This window comes from Somniosus microcephalus, chromosome 15, assembly GCF_052327205.1.
Source record: "Somniosus microcephalus isolate GS21.2 chromosome 15, FLI_Smic_1.0, whole genome shotgun sequence".
Taxonomy (NCBI): domain Eukaryota; kingdom Metazoa; phylum Chordata; class Chondrichthyes; order Squaliformes; family Somniosidae; genus Somniosus; species Somniosus microcephalus.
In genome coordinates, this window is record NC_141001.1 from 120,629,739 (window position 1) to 120,657,106 (window position 27,368).

Genomic DNA, 27,368 nt, shown 5'->3' on the forward strand with positions numbered 1-27,368 from the left:
CACTTCCTTAAGTACCCTGGGATGTAGACCATCAGGCCCTGGGGATTTATCGGCCTTCAGTCCCATCAATTTTCCTAACGCCATTTCCCTACAGATACTGATTTCATTCAGTTCCTCCCTCTCATTAGACTCTATGTTCCCCGGCATCTCTGGGAGGTTATTTGTGTCCTCCTTTGTGAAGACAGAACCAAAGTATGTATTTAGTTGGTTTGCCATTTCCTTGTTTCCCATTATAAATTCCCCTGATTCTGACTGTAAGGGACCTACGCTTGACTTCACCAATCTTAACACAGTGCGGTGCGGGGGGTCAATTTCTGCGGGTGGGGTGGGGGCTCTTCTGCCCAAGTTAGGAGGGACGATTGGGAACACTCCCTGTGGAAATTCACCCCCCCACCACCCCGTGACTTACCACATCCCTCAGAAACAGTGCTCCACGGACAAGCAATGACAGTTGACACGTGAGCAGAAGTGAGAGTGATTTAACGCATGGCAAGATCCCACAAACAGCAGTGAGTTGAATGACCCAATTAAGTCCTTTCCAACATTTAACCCTCAGCCAACATCACTAAAAACAGATTATCTGGTCATTATCAGGCTGCAGTTTGTGGGATCTTGCTGTGTGTAAATTGGCTGCCGCATTTCCTACATTACAACAGTGACCACACTTCAAGAGTATTTCATTGGCTGTAAAGTGCTTTGGGACATCCTGAGATCGTGAAAGGCGCTGTAGAAATGCAAGTTGTTGTTGTTGTTGGCACGGGGCTTGAACCCACAATCCTCTGACTCTGAGGCAAGAAACTGAGCCAAGCAGAGGCTTCTGAGTTATACTTCCTGTTTGTTTCAGTGCCCATTTGAAGCTGCTTTGCCTTGACACAGAAGGAGGGGTATAAGTGCAGCTTTTAACAGCACCCAGCATTCTTGACCGAACAAATGCTGGGAGTGAATGGACCCAGTTGCTTGATTCTGCCACTAGATGGTGATACCGTTCACTAAATGCTCACTGAAACATCTTCTGAAATCTTAATGCGAGGAGCATTTGTAATAAGGTGGATGAATTGGCTGCGCAAATAGAGGTAAACGAATATGATTTGGTTGGGATTACGGAAACGTGGCTCAAGGATGGCCAAGACTGGGAACTCAACATCCAGGGGTATTCGATATTCAGGAAAGATAGGCAAAAAGGAAAGGGAGGTGGGGTAGCATTACTGGTTAAAGAAGGGATTAACACAATTGTAATGAAGGATATTAGCTCTGATGATGTGGAATCTGTATGGGTAGAATTGAGAAATACTAAGGGGAAAAAAACATTAGTGGGAGTGGTATATAGACCTCCCAACAGTAAGGTGGAGGTTGGGGATGGCATTAAAAGGGAAATTAAAGAAGCGTGCAATAAGGGCACAGCAGTCATCATGGATGACTTTAATCTACACATAGATTGGGCTAACCAAATTAGTAACAATACTGTGGAGGAGGAATTCCTGGAATGTTTAAGGGATGGTTTCCTGGACCAATATGTCGAGGAACCAACCAGAGATCAGGCCATCTTAGACTGGGTATTATGTAACGAGAAAGGATTAATTAGCAATCTTGTTGTACGAGGCCCCTTGGGTCGGAGCGATCATAATCTGATCGAATTCTTCATTAAGATGGAGAATGAAGTAGTTGACTCAGAGACAAGGGTCCTCAATTTAAATAAAGGAAACTACGATGGTCTGAGGAGTGAGTTGGGTAGGATTGATTCGGAAATGGCACTCAAAGGGTTGATGGTGGATAGGCAATGGCAAACATTCAAAGACCGCATGGATGAGCTACAGAATTTGTTCATCCCAGTTTGGCATAAAAATAAAACAAAAAAGGTGACTCAACCGTGGCTAACAAGGGAAATTAGGGATAGCATAAGATCCAAGGAGAGGACATATAAATTGGCTAGAAAAAGCAATAATCCTGAGGATTGGGAGCAGTTTAGGAGTCAACAAAGGAGGACAAAGGAATTAATTAAGAAAGGGAAAATAGAATATGAGAGTAAGCTATCAGGGAACATAAAAACTGACTGTAAAAGCTTTTATAGATATGTGAAGAGAAAAAGATTGGCGAAGTCAAGCGTAGGTCCCTTACAGTCAGAATCAGGGGAATTTATAATGGGAAACAAGGAAATGGCAGACCAACTAAATACATACTTTGGTTCTGTCTTCACAAAGGAGGACACAAATAACCTCCCAGAGATGCTGGGGAACATAGGGTCTGATGAAAGGGAGGAACTGAAAGAAATCAGTATTTGTAGGGAAATGGCGTTAGGAAAATTGATGGGATTGAAGGCCGATAAATCCCCAGGGCCTGATGGTCTACATCCCAGGGTACTTAAGGAAGTGGCCCTAGAGATAGTAGATGCATTACTGGTCATCTTCCAGAACTTGATAGACTCTGGAACGGTACCCATGGATTGGAGGGTAGCTAATGTTACCCCACTACTCAAAAAAGGTGGTAGAGAAAAAGCGGGGAATTATAGACCGGTAAGCCTGACATCGGTAGTGGGGAAAATGCTAGAGTCTATTATAAAAGATGTAATAGAAGAGCACTTGGAAAGCAGTGACAGGATCAGACAAAGTCAACATGGATTTACAAAAGGTAAATCATGCTTGACTAATCTACTGGAATTTTTTGAGGATGTAACTGGTAAAATAGATAAGGGAGAACCAGTGGATGTGGTGTATTTGGACTTTCAGAAGGCTTTCGATAAGGTCCCACATAAGAGATTAGCATGTAAAATTAAGGCACATGGGATTGGGGGCAAGGTATTGACTTGGATAGAGAATTGGTTGGCGGACAGAAAGCAAAGAGTTGGAATAAACGGGTCGTTTTCCGAGTGGCAGGCAGTGACTAGTGGGGTACCGCAAGGATCGGTCCTAGGACCCCAGCTGTTCACAATATATATTAATGATCTGGACGAGGGAATTGGATGTAATATCTCCAAATTTGCAGATGACACAAAGCTGGGTGGGAGGGTAAGCTGTGAGGAGGATGTCGTGAAACTTCAGTACGATTTTGACAGGTTGGGTGATTGGGCAGAAATATGGCAAATGCACTATAATGTGGATAAATGTGAGGTTATCCACTTTGGTGGCAAAAACAGGAAGGCAGATTATTATTTGAATGGCAATAGATTGAGAGAAGGGGAAGTGCAAAGAGACCTGGGTGTTATTGTGCACCAGTCGTTGAAGGTAAGCATGCAGGTGCAGCAGGTGGTTAAGAAGGTAAATGGTATGTTGGCCTTCGTAGCAAGAGGGTTCGAGTACAGGAACAAGGATGTCTTGCTACAGTTGTACAGGGCCTTGGTGAGACCACACCTTGAGTACTGTGTGCAGTTTTGGTCACCTTACCTGAGGAAGGACGTTCTTGCCATGGAGGGAGTGCAGCGAAGATTCACCAGGCTGATACCTGGGATGGCAGGAATGACGTACAAGGAGAGATTGTGTCGATTGGGCTTATACTCACTGGAGTTTAGAAGATTGAGAGGGGATCTCATCGAAACCTATAAAATTCTGTCAGGTCTGGACAGACTAGATGCAGGAAGAATGTTTCTGATGGCCGGGGAGTCCAGAACCAGGGGTCATAGTCTAAGGATAAGGGGTAAGCCATTTAGGACAGAAATGAGGAGGAATTTCTTCACCCAGAGAGTGGTGAACCTGTGGAATTCTCTGCCACAGAAGGCAGTTGAGGCCAATTCATTAAACATATTCAAGAAGGAGTTGGATATATTTCTTGAGGCTAAAGGGATCAAGGGATATGGGGAGAAAGCAGAGACAGGGTACTGAATTTGGATGATCAGCCATGATCTCATTGAATGGCGGAGCAGGCTCGAGGGGCCGAATGGCCGACTCCTGCTCCTATCTTCTGTTTCTATGTTTGAACATTAGAGAAAGAAAGTTTTGCATTTCTAACGCGCCTTTCACGATCTCAGGACGTCCCAAAGCGCTTCACAGCCAATGAAGTACTTTTCAAAGTGGAGTCACTGTCGTAATGTAGGGAAATGCGGCAGCCAATTAATGCACAGCAAGCTCCCAAAAACAGTACCTTATCACAGAGGAGGACGTATGGTGAGATGGGCAGACACTTGGCAGATGAAATTTAATGCAGAAAAGTGTAAAGTGATACATTGTTGTAATGCAGGAAAAGCAGCAGCCTATTTGCACACAGCAAGATCCCACAAACAGCAGCTTGATAATGACCAGATAATCTGTTTTCGTGATTTTGGCTGAGGGTTAAATATTGGCCCCCAGGTCACCGTGGAGAACTCCCCCTGCTCTTCTTCGAAATAGCGGCCTGGGCCTCGGTTTAACGTCTCATCCGAAAGATGGCACCTCCGACACTGCAGCACTCCCTCAGTACTGACCCTCCGACAGTGGAGCGCTCACACAGCATTGACATTCCGACAGTGCAGCGCTCCATCAGTACTGTCCCTCCGACAGTGCAGTGCTCCCTCAGTACTGCCCCTCCGACAGTGCAGCACTCCCTCATTACTGCCCCTCCGACAGTGCAGCTCTCCCTCAGTACTGTGACTCCGACAGTGCAGCGCACCCCCAGTACTGCCCCTCTGACAGTGCGGCACTCCCTCAGTACTGTCCCTCCGACAGTGCAGCGCTCCCTGGGTTCTGCCCCTCCGACAGTGCGGCGCACCCTCAGTACTGCCCCTCCGAAAGTGGGGCACTCCATCCATACTGCCCCTCCGACAGTGGGGCACTCCCTCCGTACTGCCCCTCTGGCAGTGCGGCGCTCCCTCAGTACTGCCCCTCTGACAGTGCGGCGCTCCCTCAGTACTGCCCCTATGACAGTGCAGTGCTCCCTCAGCACTGTCCCTCCGACAGTGCGGCGCACCCTCAGTACTGCCCCTCCGACAGTGCGGTGCTCCCTCAGTACTGCCCCTCCGACTTTGGGGCGCTCCCTCAGTACTGCCCCTCCGACAGTGCGGCGCTCCCTCAGTACTGCCCCTCCGACAGTGGGGCTCTCCCTCAGTACTGTCCCTCCGACAGTACGGCGCTCCCTCAGTACTGCCCCTCCGACAGTGCAGCGCTCCCTCGGTACTGCCTCTCTGACAGTGCGGCGCTCCCTCAGTACTGCCCCGCCGACAGAGCGGCGCTCCCTCGGTACTGCCCCTCTGACAGTGCGGTGCTCCCTCAGTACAATCCCTCCGACAGTGCAGTGCTCCCTCAGTACTACCCCTCCGACAGTGCGGTGCTCCCTCAGTACTGCCCCTCCGACAGTGCGGCGCTCCCTCAGTACTATCCCTCCGACAGTGCAGTGCTCCCTCAGTACTGCCCCTCCGACAGTGCAGTGCTCCCTCAGTACTGCCCCTCTGACAGTGCGGCGCTCCCTCAGTACTGCCCCTCTGACAGTGCAGTGCTCCCTCAGTACTGTCCCTCCGACAGTGCCGCTCTCCCTTGGTACTGTCCCTCCGACAGTGCGGTGCTCTCTCAGTACTGCCCCTCCGACAGTGCGGCGCTCCCTCAGTACTGCCCCTCCGACAGTGCAGTGCTCCCTCAGTACTGTCCCTCCGACAGTGCGGCGCTCCCTTGGTACTGTCCCTCCGACAGTGCAGTGCTCTCTCAGTACTGACCCTCCGACAGTGCGGCGCTCCCTCAGTACTGCCCCTCCGACAGTGCAGTGCTCCCTCAGTACTGTCCCTCCGACAGTGCGGCGCTCCCTTGGTACTGTCCCTCCGACAGTGCAGTGCTCTCTCAGTACTGCACTGGAGTGTAGCTTAAGTCCTGGAGTAGGATTAGAATCCAATGTTCCCTGCAATTGTTTGTTGGGCTTGTGCGGCCCCTGTGCAGCCCATTTAAAAACTCTGCGCCTGTGCGGTGTGTTCAATTTAACAGGCGACTCACCGGCTGCGCGGGGCCCCTGGAGCGTTGCATGGCCACGCAAGTCCGCACAGATTTACGGGAGTATTGCTGGAACCCACAACCTGCTGGCTCCGAGGTGAGAGGGTGCGGCCCAGTGAGCCACGATTGACAGCACACTGGATGGAACCTCAGTCCTGAGGGTCTGTGTCCTCCTCGCTCAGGACACTCAGAACTCCAAACTTACATTCAAACCTCAGTGGCCATGTGGAGTGGGAATCATCCTGCACCAATGCTGAGCTTATGGTGCAGATGGACCCACACTCAGATTGTATCGCGCTGGGAACTGTTTAGACAACAGTTGATTGATTGGCTATGATAAATTGACATTAGTGTTAGGGGGATTAAATACGTGGGGTTACGGGGATAGGGTGGGATATGTGTTGGTGTAGGGGTTACGGGGATCGGGTGGGATATGTGTCAGTGCAGGCTCGATGGGCCGAAATGGCCTCTATCTGCACTGTGGGGCTTCTGTGATTCTGTGATTCTGTGAACAATAATTCAGCCTGTGCCGCAAGACAGGAGTTAACCCTTCATGCAACTGTCAACCGTTTAATTCTAAAGCTGTTCCACTCTTAGCTCTGCCGATTAATTGGCAGTGGACAAAGCAGAATAGGGGGAACAATAGAATCGTAGAATCACACAGCACAGAAGGAGGCCATTCGGCCCATCGTGCCTGTGTCGGCTCTTTGAAAGAGCTCTCCAATTAGTCCCACTCCCCCCTGCTCTTTCCCCAGAGCCCTGCAAATTTCTCATTTTCAAGTATTTATCCAATTCCCTTTTGAAAGTTGCTATTGAATCTGCTTCCACCGCCCTTTCAGGCAGTGTGTTCCAGATCGCAACAACTCGCTGCGTAAAAAAAAATCTCCTTATCTCCCCTCTGGTTCTTTTACCAATGATACTTTGGTGTGAGTGAAGAGAGGAGCAGTGAATAGTGGAATATAATCTCCTTCAGAACTTTGCTGATCTTGGTAAACCTCCCAGTGCTTTGTTTTTGGGTGGGGCGGGGGGTGGGTGGGGGGGGGAGTCTGGGGTGGGGAGGTGGGTTGAGGGAGATGGAATATCCCTGCAGTTGGGATTATACAGAGAAACTTAAGAGGATTTTTAATTGCAGTTTGTAAGCGATTGGGTGAATGAGAATGGGGGGGGCGGCGGTGGGGTTGGGGGGGGATTTGGTTCTAAGGGTAGTGAAGGTTACCGGATTGGGTGAATGAGAATGGGGGGAATTTGGCTCTCGGGGTAGTGGAGGTTACAGGATTGCCGGGGATGACGTCAAGCAGCGATTGTACAGCTCTCGCCGAGTGAAACTGTCAACCTCACTTCATCCATCAAACCCTGTTGACACAAGAACAGCAATTAGATGGAGATAAAGTTCTGCGTTCAAAGGCCCACTTTACACATTCCAGCCAACAGCTATCATTAAAGGTATTTGGGAGCAGGGGGGCGGGCGGTGGGGGGAGACGCCAGACTTTGAGCTTGACCAGGCAACTTTACCTTCCTGGGCCTTGGACTTTGAGTTGGATTGGCCGGGTTGCGATTCCTCTTTACTCTGTGGCGCGCGGGCTCTCAGACGCAGTCCGTTGGCCAGCGGTCCTGACAGGGAGGCTCCCGGGCTAGAGGCGACCATTGCTTCACTGTCGGAGGGGTCGGCGCGAGGTTCTGTCTCGTCTTCAGAGCTGCTCGGGTGGAAACAAAAAGAAAAGAAAGGAATTAGGCCGGCGTCCAGTTAATGAAAGCACAGGTCACGGTACAAGTAACACTGAAACATGGAGATATAAGGCCTAGCTCCTCAGTATTAAACTGAAACTAGTGAAATACTGTACAATCCTACACCTGAAACTGGAATCAGTGACCCAGCTTCAACTTCAACAACAACTTGCATTTATATAGCGCCTTTAAGGGAGAAAAACCTCCCAAGACGCTTCACGGGAGCGTTTCACCTCCCAAGCCCACGACCTCTACCACCTGGAAGGACAAGGGCAGCAGGCGCCTGGGAACACCACCACCTCCAAGTTCCCCTCCAAGTCACACACACCATCCTGACTTGGAAATGTATCGCCATTCCTTTATCATCACTGGCCAATGTCCTTTTAAGTGGATTAATTGGAGAGCTCTTTCAAAGAGCCGGCACAGGCACGATGGGCCGAATGGCCTCCTTCTGTGCTGTGCGATTCTGTGATTCGATTATTCCTTCGATTGTGCTTTGTCTAATGCCAATAACATCCTTGGGGCAAAGTACTTTCACACTAAATCCAACATTGTTGCAAGGGTTTAAGTACACAGAGGACTCAGCCTCGCAGCCTCATAAATCCGAGTCTAAACTTGTGTTAGCGGAGTTGAACAGAGAATTACTCTTTTCACTGGCTCTTGATTCTGGTAATATGTTGTGTTTTCTCACCTTCTGTTCAGTAAAAACATATGCAGTACATTGTTCTCGATGACCTACATTGGCTCCCAGTCCGGCAACACCTCGATTTTAAAATTTTCATCCTTGTTTTCAAATCCCTCCGTGGCCTCGCCCCTCCCTATCTCTGTAACCTCCTCCAGCCCTACAACCCCCCGAGATCTCTGCGCTCCTCCAATTCTGGCCTCTTGCTCAACCCTGATTTTAATCTCTCCACCATTGGTGGCCGTGCCTTCAACCGCCTGGGCCCTACGCTCTGGAATTCCCTCCCTCAGTCTTGCTGCCTCGTGACCTCTCTCTCCGCCTTAAAACCTGCCTCTTTGACCAAGCTTTTGGACACCTGTTGTTGTTGTATTATCACATGGTTTAGTCTGAGCATGCTCAGTTCGCTTGGGCCAAGTAAACAAGCACATGGACTCGCAGCTCATCCTGTCTCTGTCCTTCATTTGTTCTACCCACATATATTACATCTTTGGCAACGAGGATGGGATCCCAAAGACATTTTTAGGGATCATGGAAGGACACAATGTTCAAGCTTCAAGTGGACAAGTTTAAGGTGAATTTGTAACACCTAAACTGAATTTTTGTGATGTTTTACTGTTAATGCTGATGCACAATCCCCTGTGCTTCGCCTTCGCGTGTGTACATACACAGCAACAGCGGCGCTGATTCTCACAGGTACACAGATAGCGGCTGAGTCACTGTTCGACGGGATCGGGACAATCATGGCCGCGCCTACGGGATTCATCGGAAGCCTTGGCCTGTATGACCGAGCTCGCGAACCATTCAGTTCTTACATTGAGCGGATGGAGATTTTTTTTAGGGCCAATAACATTATTGAGACCGAAGGTGCCGATGAGAATGTTCAAGCTCAAAATAAAGTAATGCGTGAACGGAAGAAAGCAATTGTTCTAATGGCGATCGGGCCCGAGGTCTACGGAATGTTGACAAACCCTGTGATAATACATTACACCTGTCCTAATATCTCATCATGTGACTCAGTGTCACATTCTGTCTGATAACACTCCTGTGAAGCACCTTGGGGTGTTAAATGCGCTATATAAATGCATGCTGTTGTTGTACGTGTTATGCAATCGAATGCTCCATTCCTTAGAAAACAACGCAACGACTGACTTATCCATGATCTAATTGAGTGGCGGAACAGGCTCGAGGGGCTCCTCATGTTCCTATGGTCATGAGCAATGCCACGGTGGGTCCATTAGGGCAGTAAATAAGAGCAAAAGATATGAAAAAAGCACGAGTTCTATACCATCCTACAAAGTGCCGAAGGTATTTTTTCTAGTGTCTGGTACGGTGTCTAGGGCTACATTCATCAGCTTCTGGTTCTAATAATCTTTCTACTGAAAAGTCCAGCCACGAATATAATTTCAACCCATTCTCCCAAGGTCTGTGTAGGCACAAAGAACCGGAGAGATGAATTTCTAAGGAGTGTGTTCACCAGCTCCCAGACTGAATGACTCATTTTTTACCTTCACTATAGTCAGGAATGAGGTCAGCGCCTGTGTTAGAGGATCTGATGTAGAACGAATGTTCAGACTATTGGAACCAGACCTACGGAACATCAGAGTGAGCCAGTGAAAAGAGTAATTCCCTGTTCAACTCCGCTAACACAAGTTCAGACTCGGATTCATGAGGCTGCGAGGCTGAGTCCTCTGTGTATTTAAACACTTGCAACAATGTTGGATTTAGTGTGAAAGTACTTTGCCCCAAGGATGTTATTGGCATTAGACAAAGCACAATTGAAGGAATAATCGAATCACAGAATCGCACAGCACAGAAGGAGGCCATTCGGCCCATCGTGCCTGTGCCGGCTCTTTGAAAGAGCTCTCCAATTAGTCCCACTCCCCCCGGCTCTTTCCCCACAGCCCTGCAAATTTCTTCCCTTCAAGTATTTCTCCAATTCCCTTTTGAAAGTTATTATTGAATCTGCTTCCACCGCCCTTTCAGGCAGCGCGTTCCAGATCACAACAACTCGCTGCGTAAAACATGTTTCCTCATCTCCCCTCTGGTTCTTTTGCCAATTCCCTTCACTCTGTGTCCTCTGGTTACCGACCCTCCTGCCACTGGAAACAGTTTCTCCTTATTTACTCCCATCAAAACCCTTCAGAAATTTTGAACACCTCTATTAAATCTCCCCTTGACTTTCTCTGCTCTAAGGAGAACAACCCCAGCTTCTCCAGTCTCTCCACATAACTGAAGTCCCTCATCCCTGGGACCATTCTGGTCAATCTCCTCTGCACCCTCTCCAAGGTTTTGATATCCTTCCTAAAGTGTGTGGCCCAGAATTGGACACAATGCTCCGGCTGAGGCCTAACCAGTGATTTATAAGCTTTAGCATAACTTCCTTGCTTTTGTACTCTATGGGCTGTATTTTGATTCAGGGGCGGACTGGGGTCATGTAATCCGCATTTCATGTTAGCCACCCGATTCTAAATTGATGTGGGAAAATGATGCCATTTTAACTTAATTGGCCAATTGAGTTCCAATGTGTGGGAACCCATGGCCAATGAGTTTTTCCAGTCTGAAAGTCGCCTCCGATGACGTCATCATTACTGCTACATTTAAGGTCTGCAACAAGCCTTGCTTCTTCTGCAGACTGCCAACCTTTTGGCCTTTGCAGCTAGAGGCACCTGCAGGAAGAATGGCCAGCCAGAGACCTAGGTCTGTACCCCGCTTTGATGATGTTGCCCTGCATGCTTTAGTGGAGGGAGCAAGAGCAAATAAAGAGGTGCTCTTCCCTTCTTCAGGGAGGAAGAAGCCTCCCCAGCAAACCAAGGCTGTGTGGACCCAGGTGGCAGAGGAGGTCAACTCATTATCAGTAACCCGCAGAACCTGGCTTCAGTGCAGGAAGAGGTTTCATGACCTTCTGCGCACTGGAAAAGTGAGTAGGAATTTCCCATCACACTCAATCTGATCCCCATTGCCTCTCCTCACCAGCACTCAGCTTTAGCAATCTCTTCCTCCACATCCCACTTGACACTGACATTCATGCACCCTTACCCATTCCCTCTCTCTCTATGGTCACATTCACATAACTATTCGACTATGCAGCCCTCACTGTGATGCTATGAAGACAACCGACAACACAAAGGGAGGGCCCTTGGTCTTTCCACCTCACTCCATCTTTGTCTCCTTCTAAGCTTCTATGCTATGGAATCTCTACACTCACTCCTTCATTCTCACTCAACCTCCACTTGTCTCCCTCACTGCAGGAAAAGAGAGCTCACAATAAAAGGGAAAGAGCGAGGACAGGAGGAGGGCCACCCTCAGTAGCCCAGCTCACCCCCTGGGAGGAGGCGGTCCTGGAGATCGTGGGAGTGGAGGATGAGGCGCCAGTGGGGGACGGACAGACGGGCGCATCACAGCAAGCTGGTGACAGAATAGGTTTCCATCTCTCTCATTGACATTGCATGAGTCGCTGATAATGATTCTGAAGCTCTAACAAATGGACTTATGATCATCTGCTATATGCAATGTGCATGTAACCTTGGCATCACATCTCTGACTCTTTCCTTTACTCCCCCACAGGACCATCACAAGCACCCATCCCCACTAGCCAGGAGGAAGAGCCTGAGCATCCAGACTCCTCAGAGGAAGCTGCAACCTCTAAGGGCGCAGCGTCAGCAGAATTCAGCGCACCCAGCACCATCTTTGACACTCACACCTCGGTGGGACCTTCGGGACATAGAGTAGAGTTATCACCTGGTGTATCACAGCTCACAAGTGAGCATCAGCAGATGGTGGAGACAGGGACAGCAGTGGAGAGTCCTAGTCGGAGGGCGCAGGACTCTCCCAGCTCGGCTCAGCTGCATGTCGACCCTCTGCCTCTGGGTCCATCCATAAGATCAGCGGGGCTGGAACTCCAGGAACAGATGCAGGAGTCTCTGGCAGGTTTTGTCTCCAGGGTCGCTGCGAGTGTGGAGCGAATGGAGGAGTCCATTGCGAACATGAGCAGAGCCTTTGTGGAGTCATTGGCGCATGAACGCATCACCATGGAAAGGATGGCAACCTCCATGGAGGTGATAAGTCGCCAGAGTGCAGAAAACATGGTGAGTGTTCTGAATAGAATGACATCTCTGGAGGAGCGATGGTCACCTATTGAACAGAGAAACCAGACCTTCATGGAAGTCCTTCTGAGTAGGACTGCCAGTGCAGATACGGGTCCCCATGGCCCCCTGATGTGCAGCAAGGTGCTCTCAAGCCACTTGCAAGCGCTGAGGGGGACCTGACCCATGAGAGGGAAGTTGGTGGCAGACATCAAGGAAGTGGGGGCTCCTCTCCAAGCGCTCACACTTCCATGCCACTGCAGAGCCCTCGCTCAGAGCCCCACCAGAGTCCACGCCCAACTGAGATCAGCGTCTCAACCCCTGCACAGCCGCAGGAGCAGCAGACTGTTGACGAGCCCTCACAGGTTCGCAACCCCAGAGGACGCCCGCCAAAGGTGTCAAGACAGGAGCAGCAGGAAAGTGAGCAAGGGGCCTCCACATCTGCTGAAGCCACAGGGGAAGCACCACGTAGGAGCACATGTAAGAGAAAGATACTGCACAAATAGTCACAAGGGTAGTCACTTGGGTGGTTTTATGTTAAAAAGCCATCAGATGATTACTGTAAATAAAAAATCTGATGGCTACTGCTGCAGTTGTGGTGTGTGTCATTTCGCAAATGGAACTTCCACATTGAGGGATTACTTGGTATATGCCTCAGTTGAGGAAGCACTCAGTGAAGGTGGCGAGAGGGGTTTCCCAGGAGGTCACACTGGAGATGGGTGTCAGGCTCCAAACTTCCACAGCTGTGGCTATGCCTTCTAAAAGTTGCCCCAGACCTGAGACAACAAAATCCTGCCACCTGCAAATGATGACTGATCAAATCTCACATTTAATGCTGGAGCTGCAGCTAATAGTCAGCAATCCAATTGTGCTCCCACCAGGTTTCACCGTCGTGTTTCAGAGCAGGCGTGCTTCACGTTGGAAAAGGGTTAAAATCACAAAGGCCTATCAAAATGGCATTATAGAGGCAATTTAGTGCTTGTTAAGGGCCTTAACGGCCTATCCCGCCTCTTGGAGGCGGGACGGAGACGGGACCAGTAGACACGATTTAATGAAAATTGCTTGGAGGCGGGATGGAGGCGGGGTTGGGCCCGCCTGCCAGTTTTTGCAATTTTAACCCCCCACACACCTCTGATCCCGCCTCCACGACCCGATGAAATTCGAGCCCTATACCTCTATTTATGAAGCCAAAGATCCCGTATGCTCTTTTTTTTTTAAAGCAGCCTTTTCAACCTGTCCTGCCACCTTCAAAGATTTGTGTACTACACCCCCAGGTCTCTCTGTTCCTGCACCCCCTTTAAAATTGTACCATTTAGTTTATATTGCCGCTCCTCATTCTTCCTACCAAAATGTATCATTTCACACTTCTCTGCATTAAATGTCATCTGCCGTGTGTCTGCCCATTTCACCATATGTTCTCCTATGTGATAAGGTGCTGTTTTTGGGAGCTTGCTGTGCGCAAATTGGCTGCTGCCTTTCTCTACATAACGACAGTGACTACACGTCAAAGAGTAATTCATTGGCAGTGAAGCGCTTTGGGACGTCCTGAGGACGTGTTGAGACGTTCGACTGAGACTCCCTCCTGTCTGACTGGGTCAGGTGGACGTAAAAGACCCCACGGAACTATTTCGAAGAAGAGCAGGAGAATTCTCCCCGGTGTCCTGGGGCCAATATTTATCCCTCAAACAACAGGACCAAAAAATAGAATGACTGGTGCATAGGAACATAGGCACAGGAGGAGGCCATTCAGCCCCTCGAGCCTGTTCCGCCATTCAATGAGATTATGGCTGATCTGCGACCTAACTCCATCCACCCGCCTTTGGCCTGTATCCCTTAATACCTTTGGTTAACAAAAATCTATCAATCTCAGATTTAAAATTAACAATTGATCTAGCACCAATTGCCGTTTGCGGAAGAGAGTTCCAAACCTCTACCACCCTTTGTGTGGCTCTAATTTTTAGACTCTGCCCCCAGTCCTAGACTCCCCAACCAGTGGAAATAGTTTCTCTCTATCTACCCTATCAGTTCCCCTTAATATCTTAGTCATTTATTTCATCGCTATTTGTGGGAGCTTGCTGTGCACAAATTGGCTGTCGCCTTTGCCGACAAAACTGCAGCGACTTTACGTTAAAAGCCATTCATTGGCTGTGAAGAGCTTTGGGATATTCAAGAGATGTTGGAGGCATTGTGTAAATGCAAATTCTTTCTTTCTTTGTATCATTCTGAGGAATGCCGGGTATATTTGGCCAAAAAAAGATGCAGAATAATATTCAGAGACAGGTCCTGCTGTGACTGCAGAGTGTACCAGAGAAATATGGTTCAAGACCCACTCAAGGAGGCCAACTTACACCAATTGGTATAACTCCAATGCAATAGCTGAGAGAGCACTAACTGTAGATTAAGGGGTGTGCTAATTGAGGTGTTTAAGATGATTGAAGGAATCGATAGGGTAGAGAGAGAAACTATTTCCTCTGGTGGGTGGGGGGAGAGTCCAGAACAAGGGGGCAGAACCTTACAATTAGAGCCAGGCCGTTCAGGGGTGATGTCAGGAAGCACTTCTTCACACAAAGGGTGGTGGAAATCTGGAACTCTCTCCCCCAGAAAGCTGCAGAAGCTGAGGGTCAATTGAAAATTTCAAAACTGAGATCGATAGATTTTTGTTAGGCCAGGGTATTAAGGGTTACGGAACCAAGGCGGGCAGATGGAGTTAAGATACAGATCAGTCGCGATCTAATTGAAGGGCAGAACAAGTTCGAGGGGCTGAATGGCCTCCTCCTGTTCCTAGTTCCTTAATCTGCAGGAACGCGAGTATTCCACGGCACATAATTGCAATGCTATGAGGAAAGGGCAGTGAAGAGTGGGACTAATTGGGGAGCTCTTTCAAAGAGACAGCACAGGCACGATGGGCCAAATGGCCTCCTCCTGAGCTGTATTATACTACAATTCGATAACTCAGTTATGTAACTGAGCATTAATACATACTTTTATAAATTGGGCTTGGAGTTGAGGGGTTAAAGTCGGTGCAGCCGAAACTCCTTCACCTCAGTGCGAAACATGCAGTATAACTGGCTTCTGGGGTGTGGGGGAGGTGGGCAGGTCAACCAGGAAAACTGCTGCCGATTGCCTTCAGTGCGATGTAAGGTTAAGGTCAGAAATACCTGCTCCCATCACTGGTCACCATGACGCGGATTGCCAGGAGGTTGCGTCCAATCACGTCGACATCAGGAGATCTTAGAGGTGAGTGTCTGTCCAGGGTGGGGCACGTCTCAAGCAGATCCAAGTCTCCAGACGCACATTTAGTCCTTTTACTAGTGACTAATCCAGACTGGAGTGGATAAACTGTGGGAGAAATGACACGGAATATGGTGGTCAGTCAACCTTGGAGATGTAGCGATGAAGGTTAGGCCTAGGTATCACATTCCTGAATGCTGACTAACAAGTGCCTCCAGATTATAAGAATATAAGAAATAGGAGTAGGAGTCGGCCATTCGGCCCCTCGAGCCTGCTCCGCCATTCAATAAGATCATGGCTGATCTTCTACCTCAACTCCGCTTTCCTGCCCGATCGCCATATCCTTTGATTCCCTTAGAGTCCAAAAATCCATCAATCTCAGCCTTGAATATGCTCAACGACTGAATATGATTTGGTTGGGATTACGGAAACATGGCTCCAGGGTGGCCAAGACTGGGAACTCAACATCCATGGGTATTCGATATTCAGGAAAGATAGGCAAAAAGGAAAGGGAGGTGGGGTAGCATTACTGGTTAAAGAAGGGATTAATACAATTGCAATGAAGGATATTAGCTCTGATGATGTGGAATCTGTATGGGTAGAATTGAGAAATACTAAGGGGAAAAAAACATTAGTGGGAGTGGTATATAGACCTCCAAACAGTAAGGCGGAGGTTGGGGATGGCATTAAAAGGGAAATTAAAGAAGCGTGCAATAAGGGCATCATGGGTGACTTTAATCTACATATAGATTGGGCCAACCAAATTAGTAACAATACTGTGGAGGAGGAATTCCTGGAGTGTTTACGGGATGGTTTCCTGGACCAATATGTCGAGGAACCAACCAGAGATCAGGCCATCTTAGACTGGGTATTATGTAATGAGAAAGGATTAATTAGCAATCTTGTTGTACGAGGCCCTTTGGGTCGGAGCGATCATAATATGATCGAATTCTTCATTAAGATGGAGAATGAAGTAGTTGACTCAGAGACAAGGGTCCTCAATTTAAATAAAGGAAACTACGATGGTCTGAGGAGCGAGTTGGGTAGGATTGATTCGGAAATGGCACTCAAAGGGTTGATGGTGGATAGGCAATGGCAAACATTCAAAGACCGCATGGATGAGCTACAGAATTTGTTCATCCCAGTTTGGCATAAAAATAAAACAAAAAAGGTGACTCAACCGTGGCTAACAAGGGAAATTAGGGATAGCATAAGATCCAAGGAGAGGACATATAAATTGGCTAGAAAAAGCAATAATCCTGAGGATTGGGAGCAGTTTAGGAGTCAACAAAGGAGGACAAAGGAATTAATTAAGAAAGGGAAAATAGAATATGAGAGTAAGCTATCAGGGAACATAAAAACTGACTGTAAAAGCTTTTATAGATATGTGAAGAGAAAAAGATTGGCGAAGTCAAGCGTAGGTCCCTTACAGTCAGAATCAGGGGAATTTATAATGGGAAACAAGGAAATGGCAGACCAACTAAATACATACTTTGGTTCTGTCTTCACAAAGGAGGACACAAATAACCTCCCAGAGATGCCGGGGAACATAGGGTCTAATGAGAGGGAGAAACTGAAAGAAATCAGTATTTGTAGGGAAATGGTGCTAGGAAAATTGTTGGGACTGAAGGTCGATAAATCACCAGGGCCTGATGGTCTACATCCCAGGGTACTTAAGGAAGTGGACCTAGAGATAGTAGATGCATTGCTGGTCATCTTCCAGAACTCGATAGACTCTGGAACAGTACGCATGGATTGGAGGGTAGCTAATGTTACCCCACTATTCAAAAAAGGTGGTAGAGAAAAAGCGGGGAATTATAGACCGATAAGCCTGACATCGATAGTGGGGAAAATGCTAGAGTCTATTATAAAAGATGTAATAGCAGAACACTTGGAAAGCAGTGACAGGATCGGACAAAGTCAACATGGATTTACAAAAGGTAAATCATGCTTGACTAATCTACTGGAATTTTTTGAGGATGTAACTGGTAAAATAGATAAGGGAGAACCAGTGGATGTGGTGTATTTGGACTTTCAGAAGGCTTTCGATAAGGTCCCACATAAGATTAAGGCACATGGGATTGGGGGCAAGGTATTGACTTGGATAGAGAACTGGTTGGCGGACAGAAAGCAAAGAGTTGGAATAAACGGGTCATTTTCCGAGTGGCAGGCAGTGACTAGTGGGATACTGCAAGGATCGGTCCTAGGACCCCAGCTGTTCACAACATATATTAATGATCTGGACAAGGGAATTGGATGTAATATCTCCAAATTTGCAGATGACACAAAGCTGGGTGGGAGGGTAAGCTGTGAGGAGGATGTCGTGAAACTCCAATACGATTTGGACAGGCTGGGTGATTGGGCAGAAACATGGCAAATGCACTATAATGTGGATAAATGTGAGGTTATCCACTTTGGTGGCAAAAACAGGAAGGCAGATTATTATTTGAATGGCAATAGATTGGGAGAAGGGGAAGTGCAAAGAGACCTGGGTGTTATTGTGCACCAGTCACTGAAGGTAAACATGCAGGTGCAGCAGGCGGTTAAGAAGGCAAATGGTATGTTGGCCTTTGTAGCGAGAGGGTTCGAGTACAAGAACAAGGATGTCTTGCTGCAGTTGTACAGGGCCTTGGTGAGACCGCACCTTGAGTATTGTGTGCAGTTTTGGTCACCTTACCTGAGGAAGGACGTTCTTGCCATGGAGGGAGTGCAGCGAAGATTCACCAGGCTGATACCTGGGATGGCAGGAATGAAGTACGAGGAGAGATTGTGTCGATTGGGCTTATACTCACTGGAGTTTAGAAGATTGAGAGGGGATCTCATCGAAACCTATAAAATTCTGTCAGGTCTGGACAGACTTGATGCAGAAAGGATGTTTCTGATGGCCGGGGAGTCCAGAACCAGGGGTCATAGTCTAAGGATAAGGGGTAAGCCATTTAGGACTGAAATGAGGAGGAATTTCTTCACCCAGAGAGTGGTGAACCTGTGGAATTCTCTGCCACAGAGGGCGGTGGAGGCCAGTTCATTAAATATATTCAAGAAAGAGTTGGATATTTTTCTTGAGGCTAAAGGGATCAAGGGATATGGGGAGAAGGCAGGGACAGGGTACTGAATTTGGATGATCAGCCATGATCTCATTGAATGGCGGAGCAGGCTCGAAGGGCCGAATGGCCTACTCCTGCTCCTATCTTCTATGTTTCTATGTAAGGTAGCAGGGAACATAAAAACTGACTGTAAAAGCTTTTATAGATATGTGAAGAGAAAAAGATTGGTGAAGTCAAGCGTAGGTTACTTGCAGTCAGAATCAGGGGAATTTATAATGGGGAATAAAGAAATGGCAGACCAATTAAATACATACTTTGGTTCTGCCTTCACAAAGGAGGACACAAATAACCTCCCAGAGATGTCGGGGAAGATAGGGTCTAATGAGAGGGAGGAACTGAAAGAAATCATTATTTGTAGGGAAATGGTGTTAGGGAAATTGACGGGATTGAAGGCCGATAAATCCCCAGGGCCTGATGGTCTACATCCTAGGGTACTTAAGGAAGTGGCCCTAGAAATAATAGATGCATTGCTGGTCATCTTCCAACATTCGATAGACTCTGGAACAGTACCCATGGATTGGAGGGTAGCTAATGTTACCCCACTATTCAAAAAAGGTGGTAGAGAGAAAACGGGGAATTACAGACCGGTAAGCCTGACATCGGTAGTGGGGAAAATGCTAGAGCCCATTATAAAGGATGTAATAGCAGAGCACTTGGAAAACAGTGACAGGATCGGACAAAGTCAACATGGATTTACAAAAGGTAAATCGTGCTTGACTAATCTACTGGAATTTTTTGAGGATGTAACTTGTAAAATAGATAAGGGAGAACCAGTGGATGTGGTGTATTTGGACTTTCAAAAAGCTTTCGATAAGGTGCCACATAAGAGATTAGCGTGTAAAGTTAAGGCACATCGGATTGCGGGCAAGGTATTGACTTCGATAGAGAACTGGTTGGCAGACAGAAAGCAAAGAGTTGGAATAAACGGGTCTTTTTCCGAGTGGCAGGCAGTGACTAGTGGGGTACCGCAGGGATCGGTCCTGGGACCCCAGCTATTCACAATATATATTAATGATCTAGACGAGGGAATTGGATGTAATATCTCCAAGTTTGCAGACGACACAAAGCTGGGTGCGAGTGTGTGCTGTAAGGAGGATGCCGAGAAACTCCAGTATGATTTGGACAGGTTGGGTGATTGGGCAGAAGCATGACAGATGCAATATAAGGCTTTTGACAAGGTTCCACACAAAAGATTACTGATCAAGATAAAAAATCACGGGATTGGGGGTAATATACCGGCATGGGTGGAAGATTAGCTATCTAACAGAAAACAAAGAGTTGGGATAAATGATTCATTCTCAGGATGGCAATCAGTAACTACTGGTGTTCCGCAGGGGTCAGTGCTGGGACCCCAACTCTTTACAATCTATATTAACGATTTGGAGGAAGGGACCGAGTGCAATGTATCCAAGTTTGCCGACGATACAAAGATGGGAGGGAAAGCAGTGAGTGAGGAGGACATTAAAAACCTGCAAAAGGACATAGACAGGCTAAGTGAGTGGGCAGAGATTTGGCAGATGAAATATAATATTGGAAAGTGTGATGTTATGCACTTTGGCAGAAAAAATCAAAGAGCAAGTTATTATCTAAATGGAGAGAAACTGCAAAGTGCTACAGTACAAAGGGATCTGGGGGTCCTGGTGCATGAAACACAAAAAGTTAGTATGCAGGTGCAGCAGGTGATCAGGAAGGCCAATGGAATCTTGGCTTTTATTGCAAGGGGGATGGAGTATAAAAACAGGGAAGTCTTGCTGCAGTTATACAGGGTATTGGTGAGGCCACACCTGGAATACTGCGTGCAGTTTTGGTTTCCATATTTAAGAAAAGATATACTTGCTCTCGAGGCGGTTCAGAGAAGGTTCACTTGGTTGATTCCAGAGATGAGGGGGTTGACGTATGAGGAAAGGTTGAGTAGGTTGGGCCTCTACTCATTGGAGTTCAGAAGAATGAGAGGCGATCTTATCGAAACATATAAGATTGTGAGGGGTCTTGATCGGGTGGATGCGGTGAGGATGTTTCCATTGATGGGTGAGACTAGAACTAGTGGGCATAATCTTAGAATAAGGGGCTGCCCTTTCAAAACTGAGATGAGGAGAAACTTCTTCACTCAGAGGGTAGTAAATCTATGGAATTTGCTACCCCAGAGAGCTGTGGAAGCTGCAACATTAAATAAGTTTAAAACAGAGATAGACAGTTTCCTAGACAGATAGCAGACAAGGTAATTAGGGGTTACGGGGAGAGGGCAGGGAAGTGGACGTGAGTCTAGGTTCGGATCAGCCATGATCCTATTGAATGGCGGAGCAAGCCAGAGGGGCCGTATGACTTACTCCTGCTCCTACTTGTTCTTATATAATATAATGTGGATAAATGCGAGGTTATCCACTTTGGTGTCAAAAACAGGAAGGCAGATTATTATCTGAATGGCAATAGATTGGGAGAAGGGGAAGTGCAACGAGACCTGGGTGTCCTTGTGCACCAGTCGCTGAAGGTAAGCATGCAGGTGCAGCAGGCGGTTAAGGCAAATGGTATGTTGGCCTTCGTAGCGAGAGGGTTCGAGTACAGGAACAAGGATATCTTGATGCAGTTGTACAGGGCCTTGGTGTGACCACACCTGGAGTATTGTGTGCAGTTTTTGTCGCCTTATCTGAGGAAGGATGTTCTTGCCATGGAGGGAGCTCAGCGAAGATTCACCAGGCTGATACCTGGGATGGCAGGAATGACGTATGAGGAGAGGTTGGGTTGATTGGGCTTATACTAGCTGGAGTTTAGAAGAATGAGAGGGGATCTCATTGAAACTTATAAAATACTAACAGGACTTGATAGACTGGATGCAGGAAGGATGTTCCCGATGGCCGGGGAGTCCAGAACCAGGGGTCACAGTCTAAGGTTAAGGGGTAAGCCATTTAGGACTGAGATGAGGAGGAATTTCTTCACCCAGAGAGTGGTGAACCTATGGAATTCTCTACCACAGAAGGCAGTTGGGGCCAATTCATTAAAAATATTCAAGAAGGAGTTAGATATATTTCTTAAGGCTAAAGGGATCAAGGGGTATGGGGAGAAAGCAGGGACAAGGTACTGAATTTGGATGATCAGCCATGATCTCACTGAATGGCGGAGCAGGCTCGAGGGGCCGAATGGCCTACTCCTGCTCCTATCTACTATGTTTCTATGAGCACCCACAGCCCTCTGGGGCAGAGAATTCCAACGATTCACAATTATCAGTCTTTATACTCGGTATTGTTGCCCTGATTTTTAGGAAGTGGGTGGGAGCGGGATTTTCCAACAAGCGTTAAGAGCGTGAACACACACACTAAAACATTAATGGCCATGATTGACATCACTCTGGCCCAGGCTGCCATTTTAGCCACAGGCCTGAGCTCAGGGAGCAGTGACTCTTTCCCCAACAGGTCAAACCTGCTGGGAGGGGGGACATAAGAACATAAGAATTAGGAGCAGGAGTCGGCCATTCGGCCCCTCGAGCCTGCTCCGCCCTTCAATGAGATCCATCGATCTCAGCCTTGAATATACTCAAAGTCTGAGCATCCACAGCCCTTTGGGGCAGAGAATTCCAAAGAAATTTCTCCTCATCTCAGTCCTAAATGGCCGACCCCTTATCCTGAGACTGTGCCCCCTAGTTCCAGACACTCCAGCCAGGGGGAAACAACCTCTCAGCATCTACCCTGTCAATCCCCCTCAGAATCTTATATGTTTCAATGAGATCACCTCTCATTCTTCTAAACTCCAGAGAGTATCGGCCCAATCTACTCAATCCAGAGAGCCAGATGAGCCCCAGCAAGGTAACCTTTAACAATTTTTAAATGTTTCCTGGTGGGCCAGGTGTTCTCCACTGGACCTGCAAGGAATTCCTGGGCCTCCCCTAGACCCGGGCTTCCTTCACCCCCGCCCCCACCGCCCCGATCACCTCTGGACTCCCCCCTTCCCCCCTCCCCCACCACCACTTACCGGGCTGCGGGGGACCGTTCCTGCGAGTCCCCTGCTCGGGCCTCCTTCCGCCTGAATTCCCGCTGCTGCTCGACAGCCAGGCTGTGGTTCCTCCCGGGTTCGGCCGGGAGTCCAGCTCTGAGTGCGGAAATGCTGTCCGGGGAGTTAAAATCTCTCCGGGCTTCGACGTATGAACGTGTCGCCCACCCCGGGGCCAACTGCACAGGCCAATCCCACCCCGTGTCAGCCGTGGCTCAGTGGATAGCGCTCTCACCTCTGACTCTGAAAGTCAAGGCTTCAAGTCCCACTCCGGAGAGATCAGCAGATAATCCAGGGCTGACACTCCCGGTGCAGTGCTGAGGGAGCGCCGCACTGTCGGAGGGGCAGTACTGAGGGAGTGCCGCACTGTCGGAGGAGCAGTACTGAGGGAGCGCTGCACTGTCGGAGGGGCAGTTCCGAGGGAGTGCCGCACTGTCGGAAGGGCAGTACTGAGGGAGTGCAGCACTGTCGGAGGGGCAGTACTGAGGGAGCGCCGCACTGTCGGAGGGGCAGTACTGAGGGAGTGCTGCACTGTCGGAGGGGCAGTACTGAGGGAGCGCCGCACTGTCGGTGGGGCAGTGCTGAGGGAGTGCAGCACTGTCAGAGGGGCAGTACTGAGGGAGCGCCGCACTGTCGGAGGGGCAGTGCTGAGGGAGTGCTGCACTGTCGGAGGGGCAGTACTGAGGGGGCGTTGCACTGTTGGAGGGGCAGTGCTGAGGGAGTGCTGCACTGTCGGAGGAGCAGTACTGAGGGAGCGCTGCACTGTAGGAGGGGCAGTACTGAGGGAGTGCTGCACTGTCGGAGGGGCAGCACTGAGGGAGCGCCGCACTGTCGGAGTGGCAGTACTGAGGGAACGCCGCACTGTCGGAGGAACAGTACTGAGGGAGCGCTGCACTGTCGGAGGTGCAGTACTGAGGGAGTGCCGCACTGTCGGAGGGGCAGCACTGAGGGAGCGCTGCACTGTCTGAGGGGCAGTACTGAGGGAGTGCTGCACTGTCGGAGGGGCAGTACTGAGGGAGTGCTGCACTATTGGAGTGGCAGTACTGAGGGAGCGTCGCACTGTCAGAGGGGCAGTACTGAGCGATTGCCGCACTGTCGGAGGAGCAGTACTGAGGGAGCGCTGCACTGTCTGAGGGGCAGAACTGAGGGAGTGCTGCACTGTCGGAGGGGCAGTTCCGAGGGAGTGCCGCACTGTCGGAGGGGCAGTACTGAGGGAGTGCTGCACTGTCGGAGGGGCAGTACTGATGGAGCGCCGCACTGTCGGAGGGGCAGTACTGAGGGAGTGCTGCACTATTGGAGGGGCAGTACTGATGGAGCGCCGCACTGTCAGATGGGCAGTACTGAGGGAGTGCCGCACTGTCGGAGGAGCAGTACTGAGGGAGCGCTGCACTGTCGGAGGGGCAGTTCCGAGGGAGTGCCGCACTGTCGGAGGGGCAGTACTGAGGGAGTGCAGCACTGTCGGAGGGGCAGTACTGAGGGAGCGCCGCACTGTCGGAGGGGCAGTACTGAGGGTGTGCTGCACTGTCGGAAGGGCAGTTCTGAGGGAGTGCCGCACTGTCGGAGGGGCAGTACTGAGGGGGCGCTGCACTGTCGGAGGGGCAGTACTGAGAGAGCGCCGCACTGTCGGAGGGGCAGTACTGAGGGTGTGCTGCACTGTCGGCGGGGCAGTTCTGAGGGAGCGCCGCACTGTCGGAGGGGCAGTTCTGAGGGAGTGCCGCACTGTCGGAGGGGCAGTACTGAGGGGGCGCTGCACTGTCGGACGGGCAGTACTGAGGGAGCGCCGCACTGTCGGAGGGGCAGTACTGAGGGAGCGCCGCACTGTCGGAGGGGCCGTCTTTCGATGAGACGTTAAACCGAGGCTCCGTCTGCTCTCTCAGGCAGACGTAAAAGATCCCACGGCACTATTTCGAAGAAGAGCAGGGGAGTTCTCCCCAGTGTCCTGGGGCCAATATTAATCCCTCAGTCAACATCACTAAAACAGATTTTCTGGTCATTATCACATTGCTGTTTGTGGGATCTTGCTGTGTGCAAATTGTCTGCCTTGTTTCCTACATTACAACAGTGACCACACTTCAAAAAGTATTTCATTGGCTGTAAAGCGCTTTGGGACGTCCTGAGGTGGTGAAAGGCGCTATAGAAATGCAAGTCTTTGTATTTGTAAATCGAGGCCATTGAAACCGTTGGCCTGTGGCTGCAGATAACGTATGTCCATAAGTGGAGAGTCATCTAGCCCGGGTGTCCTTCACCTGCCTCTTTCCACATTTCTTTTCACCTTGCTTTCTCCGGCTACACGCTCGGACTCTGTCCCATGCAGTGTTATGTTTAAGAAGCGGAAATTTCACTTCCAGTGTTGCTCCTTCGTTGCTGTCGGTACCGCCTTTTATAATGATTCATTCTCGGGATGTGGGCGTCGCTGGCAAGGCCGGCGTTTATTGCCCATCCCCTAGTTGCCCTGAGAAGGTGGTGGTGGGCCGCATTCTTGAACCACTGATAGTGGGTTTGATACAAACTGAGTGGCTTGTTGGGACATTTCAGAGGGCAGTTCAAAGTCAACCACGTTGGTGTGGGATTGGAGTCACGTATAGGCCCAGACCGGGTAAGGACGGCAGGTTTCCTTCCCTAAAGGGCATCAGTGAACCTGTTGGGTTTTTGCGACAATCCGACAGATTCATGGTCACTTTAACTGAGACCAGCTTTTTACTTCCAGATTTTTTTTTAACTAAATTAAATTCTCAAACCACCACGGTGAGATTTGAACGTACGTGATGTAAGAAAACTACTTGGCCTAAGTATTAAACAAGGCTTTAATCAACTGTTTTTCAACATGGAGATCTAGTTGTGTCCTTCACTAGTTCCTGTTAACGAATGTCCCTGAGCAAGCTGGGCCCATGCCCGAGTATTTATACTCTCCCTGGACAGCGCCACCCGCAGGCCGCCCAGTATCATTTCATAAGTCATTTTCACATGAATGACAAGATTCATGTCAGTACTTTCTCCGGATTATTTGCCCAGGAACATAAGCACTACGCCATCTGTTAGGTCACCCCAGTGCCCATTCTCCAACAGTAAGCCAGGACATTGAATGATGGAGGGCTCTTTGACCATGAGAAGGGACCACATCCGAGCCCAGTCTGTCCTCATCTCATGTCCGCACTTCAGGGAGGGATCCCGGGGGCAACAGTCCAAAGCGAGGACCTTCCCTACTGGTTTCCCATCTCCTGAGCCCCAAGCACGCTATGTATGACCAATAGTAGCACCTACACTGACTGAGATCAGCTAGCTAAGAACAGACTGGGGGTCTGTGTAGGACCCAGGCCCTCCCTGTTCAGTACGGCTCAGTCTCACACAGTGTGTTGCCATCAGGCTAAAGGACAGCCTGGCTCTGCTGAGTTGCCTATCTCGGCCTTGCTGTCGGCAGGCTCGAAGGGCCGAATGGCCTACTCCTGCTCGTATCTCCTATCTTCTATGTGAAGAGACAATCAGCAAAAAAAGCAACTTAAAGTCAATGGCGCAGAAATTCGGGTCTCCACGGGTGAGTACGCACGGGGTACTCACCCGTAAGCCCAATGGAAGTGTCGATTTCCTGCATGCACTGCGCATGCGTGGGAAACCGACACTTCCGTTCCCCTGAACGAAGAGGTTAAGAGTTTGAATGCGTGCCCGGGAGAGGCTGCGCTTGCGCATTGAACTTAGTTTTTTTTTACAGGTTCTCCCGGGAGGGTAAGTCTGCAGAATTTACACATATAAAAAGCAGGCATAAGGCCTGCTTTTTACAAGGTAAGTGGTGAATTAATTAAAATTAAAACATTTTTTCCACAGGTTTATTATTGTTAAAAACTTTAAAGCAAGGTAAGTTTATTTTTAGCCCCGTTAGAAAATAAAATTATTTTTTTCAAAAATTTAAATTATTGTTTAAAATGGTTATTTCATGTAATTTATAGTTTATTTTAAAAATGTGATGTTTAAAAAAAAATTATTTGAAGATTTAGTGATGTTTTGGGGCCGTAGTATTTATAAGTTTTGACAGCTCTTCCTGTCAATCTTATGAATGAAGCATTCCCTGCACCGATTGGTTCCCCATGGCCCACGTGATCCCAGGGGCCGCATCGAACTAACTGCGCCCCTGGGATACGCAAGCACATAGAAACATAGAAACATAGAAGATAGGAGCAGGAGTCGGCCATTCGGCCCCTTAAGCCTGCTCCGCCATTCAATGCGATCATGGCTGATCATCCAAATTCAGTACCCGGTCCCTGCTTTCTCCCCATACCCCTTGATCCCTTTAGCCTTAAGAAATATATCCAACTCCTTCTTGAATATATTTAATGTATTGGCCTCTACTGCCTTCTGTGGTAGAGAATTCCACAGGTTCACCACTCTCTGGGTGAAGAAATTCCTCCTCATTTCTGTCCTAAATGGCCTACCCCTTATCCTTAGACTGTGACCCCTGGTTCTGGACTCCCCGACCATCGGGAACATCCTTCCTGCATCTAGTCTGTCTAGTCCTGTCAGAATTTTATACGTTTCAATGAGATCCCCGCTCATTCTTCTGAACTCTAGCGAGTACAAGCCCAATCGACCCAATCTCACCTCATACATCATTCCTGCCATCCCAGGTATCAGCCTGGTGAATCTTCGCTGAACTCCTTCCATGGCAAGAACATCCTTCCTCAGAAAAGGCGAC

The 27,368-nt window shown here is 48.9% G+C and overlaps 1 protein-coding gene across 1 annotated transcript in view; it reads right to left on the bottom strand.

The window, feature by feature from the left end:
• LOC147107190 (F-actin-monooxygenase mical2-like) overlaps positions 1–27,368 on the bottom strand; it is a 413,970-nt gene that overhangs the window by 98,973 nt on the left and 287,629 nt on the right. The window contains exons 25-26 of the mRNA XM_086008370.1: positions 15,527–15,707; positions 7,392–7,573 (exon numbers count right to left, since the gene is read on the bottom strand). Coding sequence (XP_085864496.1) covers positions 7,392–7,573; positions 15,527–15,707 — 363 coding nt within the window. The remainder of the gene's footprint in view (positions 1–7,391; positions 7,574–15,526; positions 15,708–27,368) is intronic.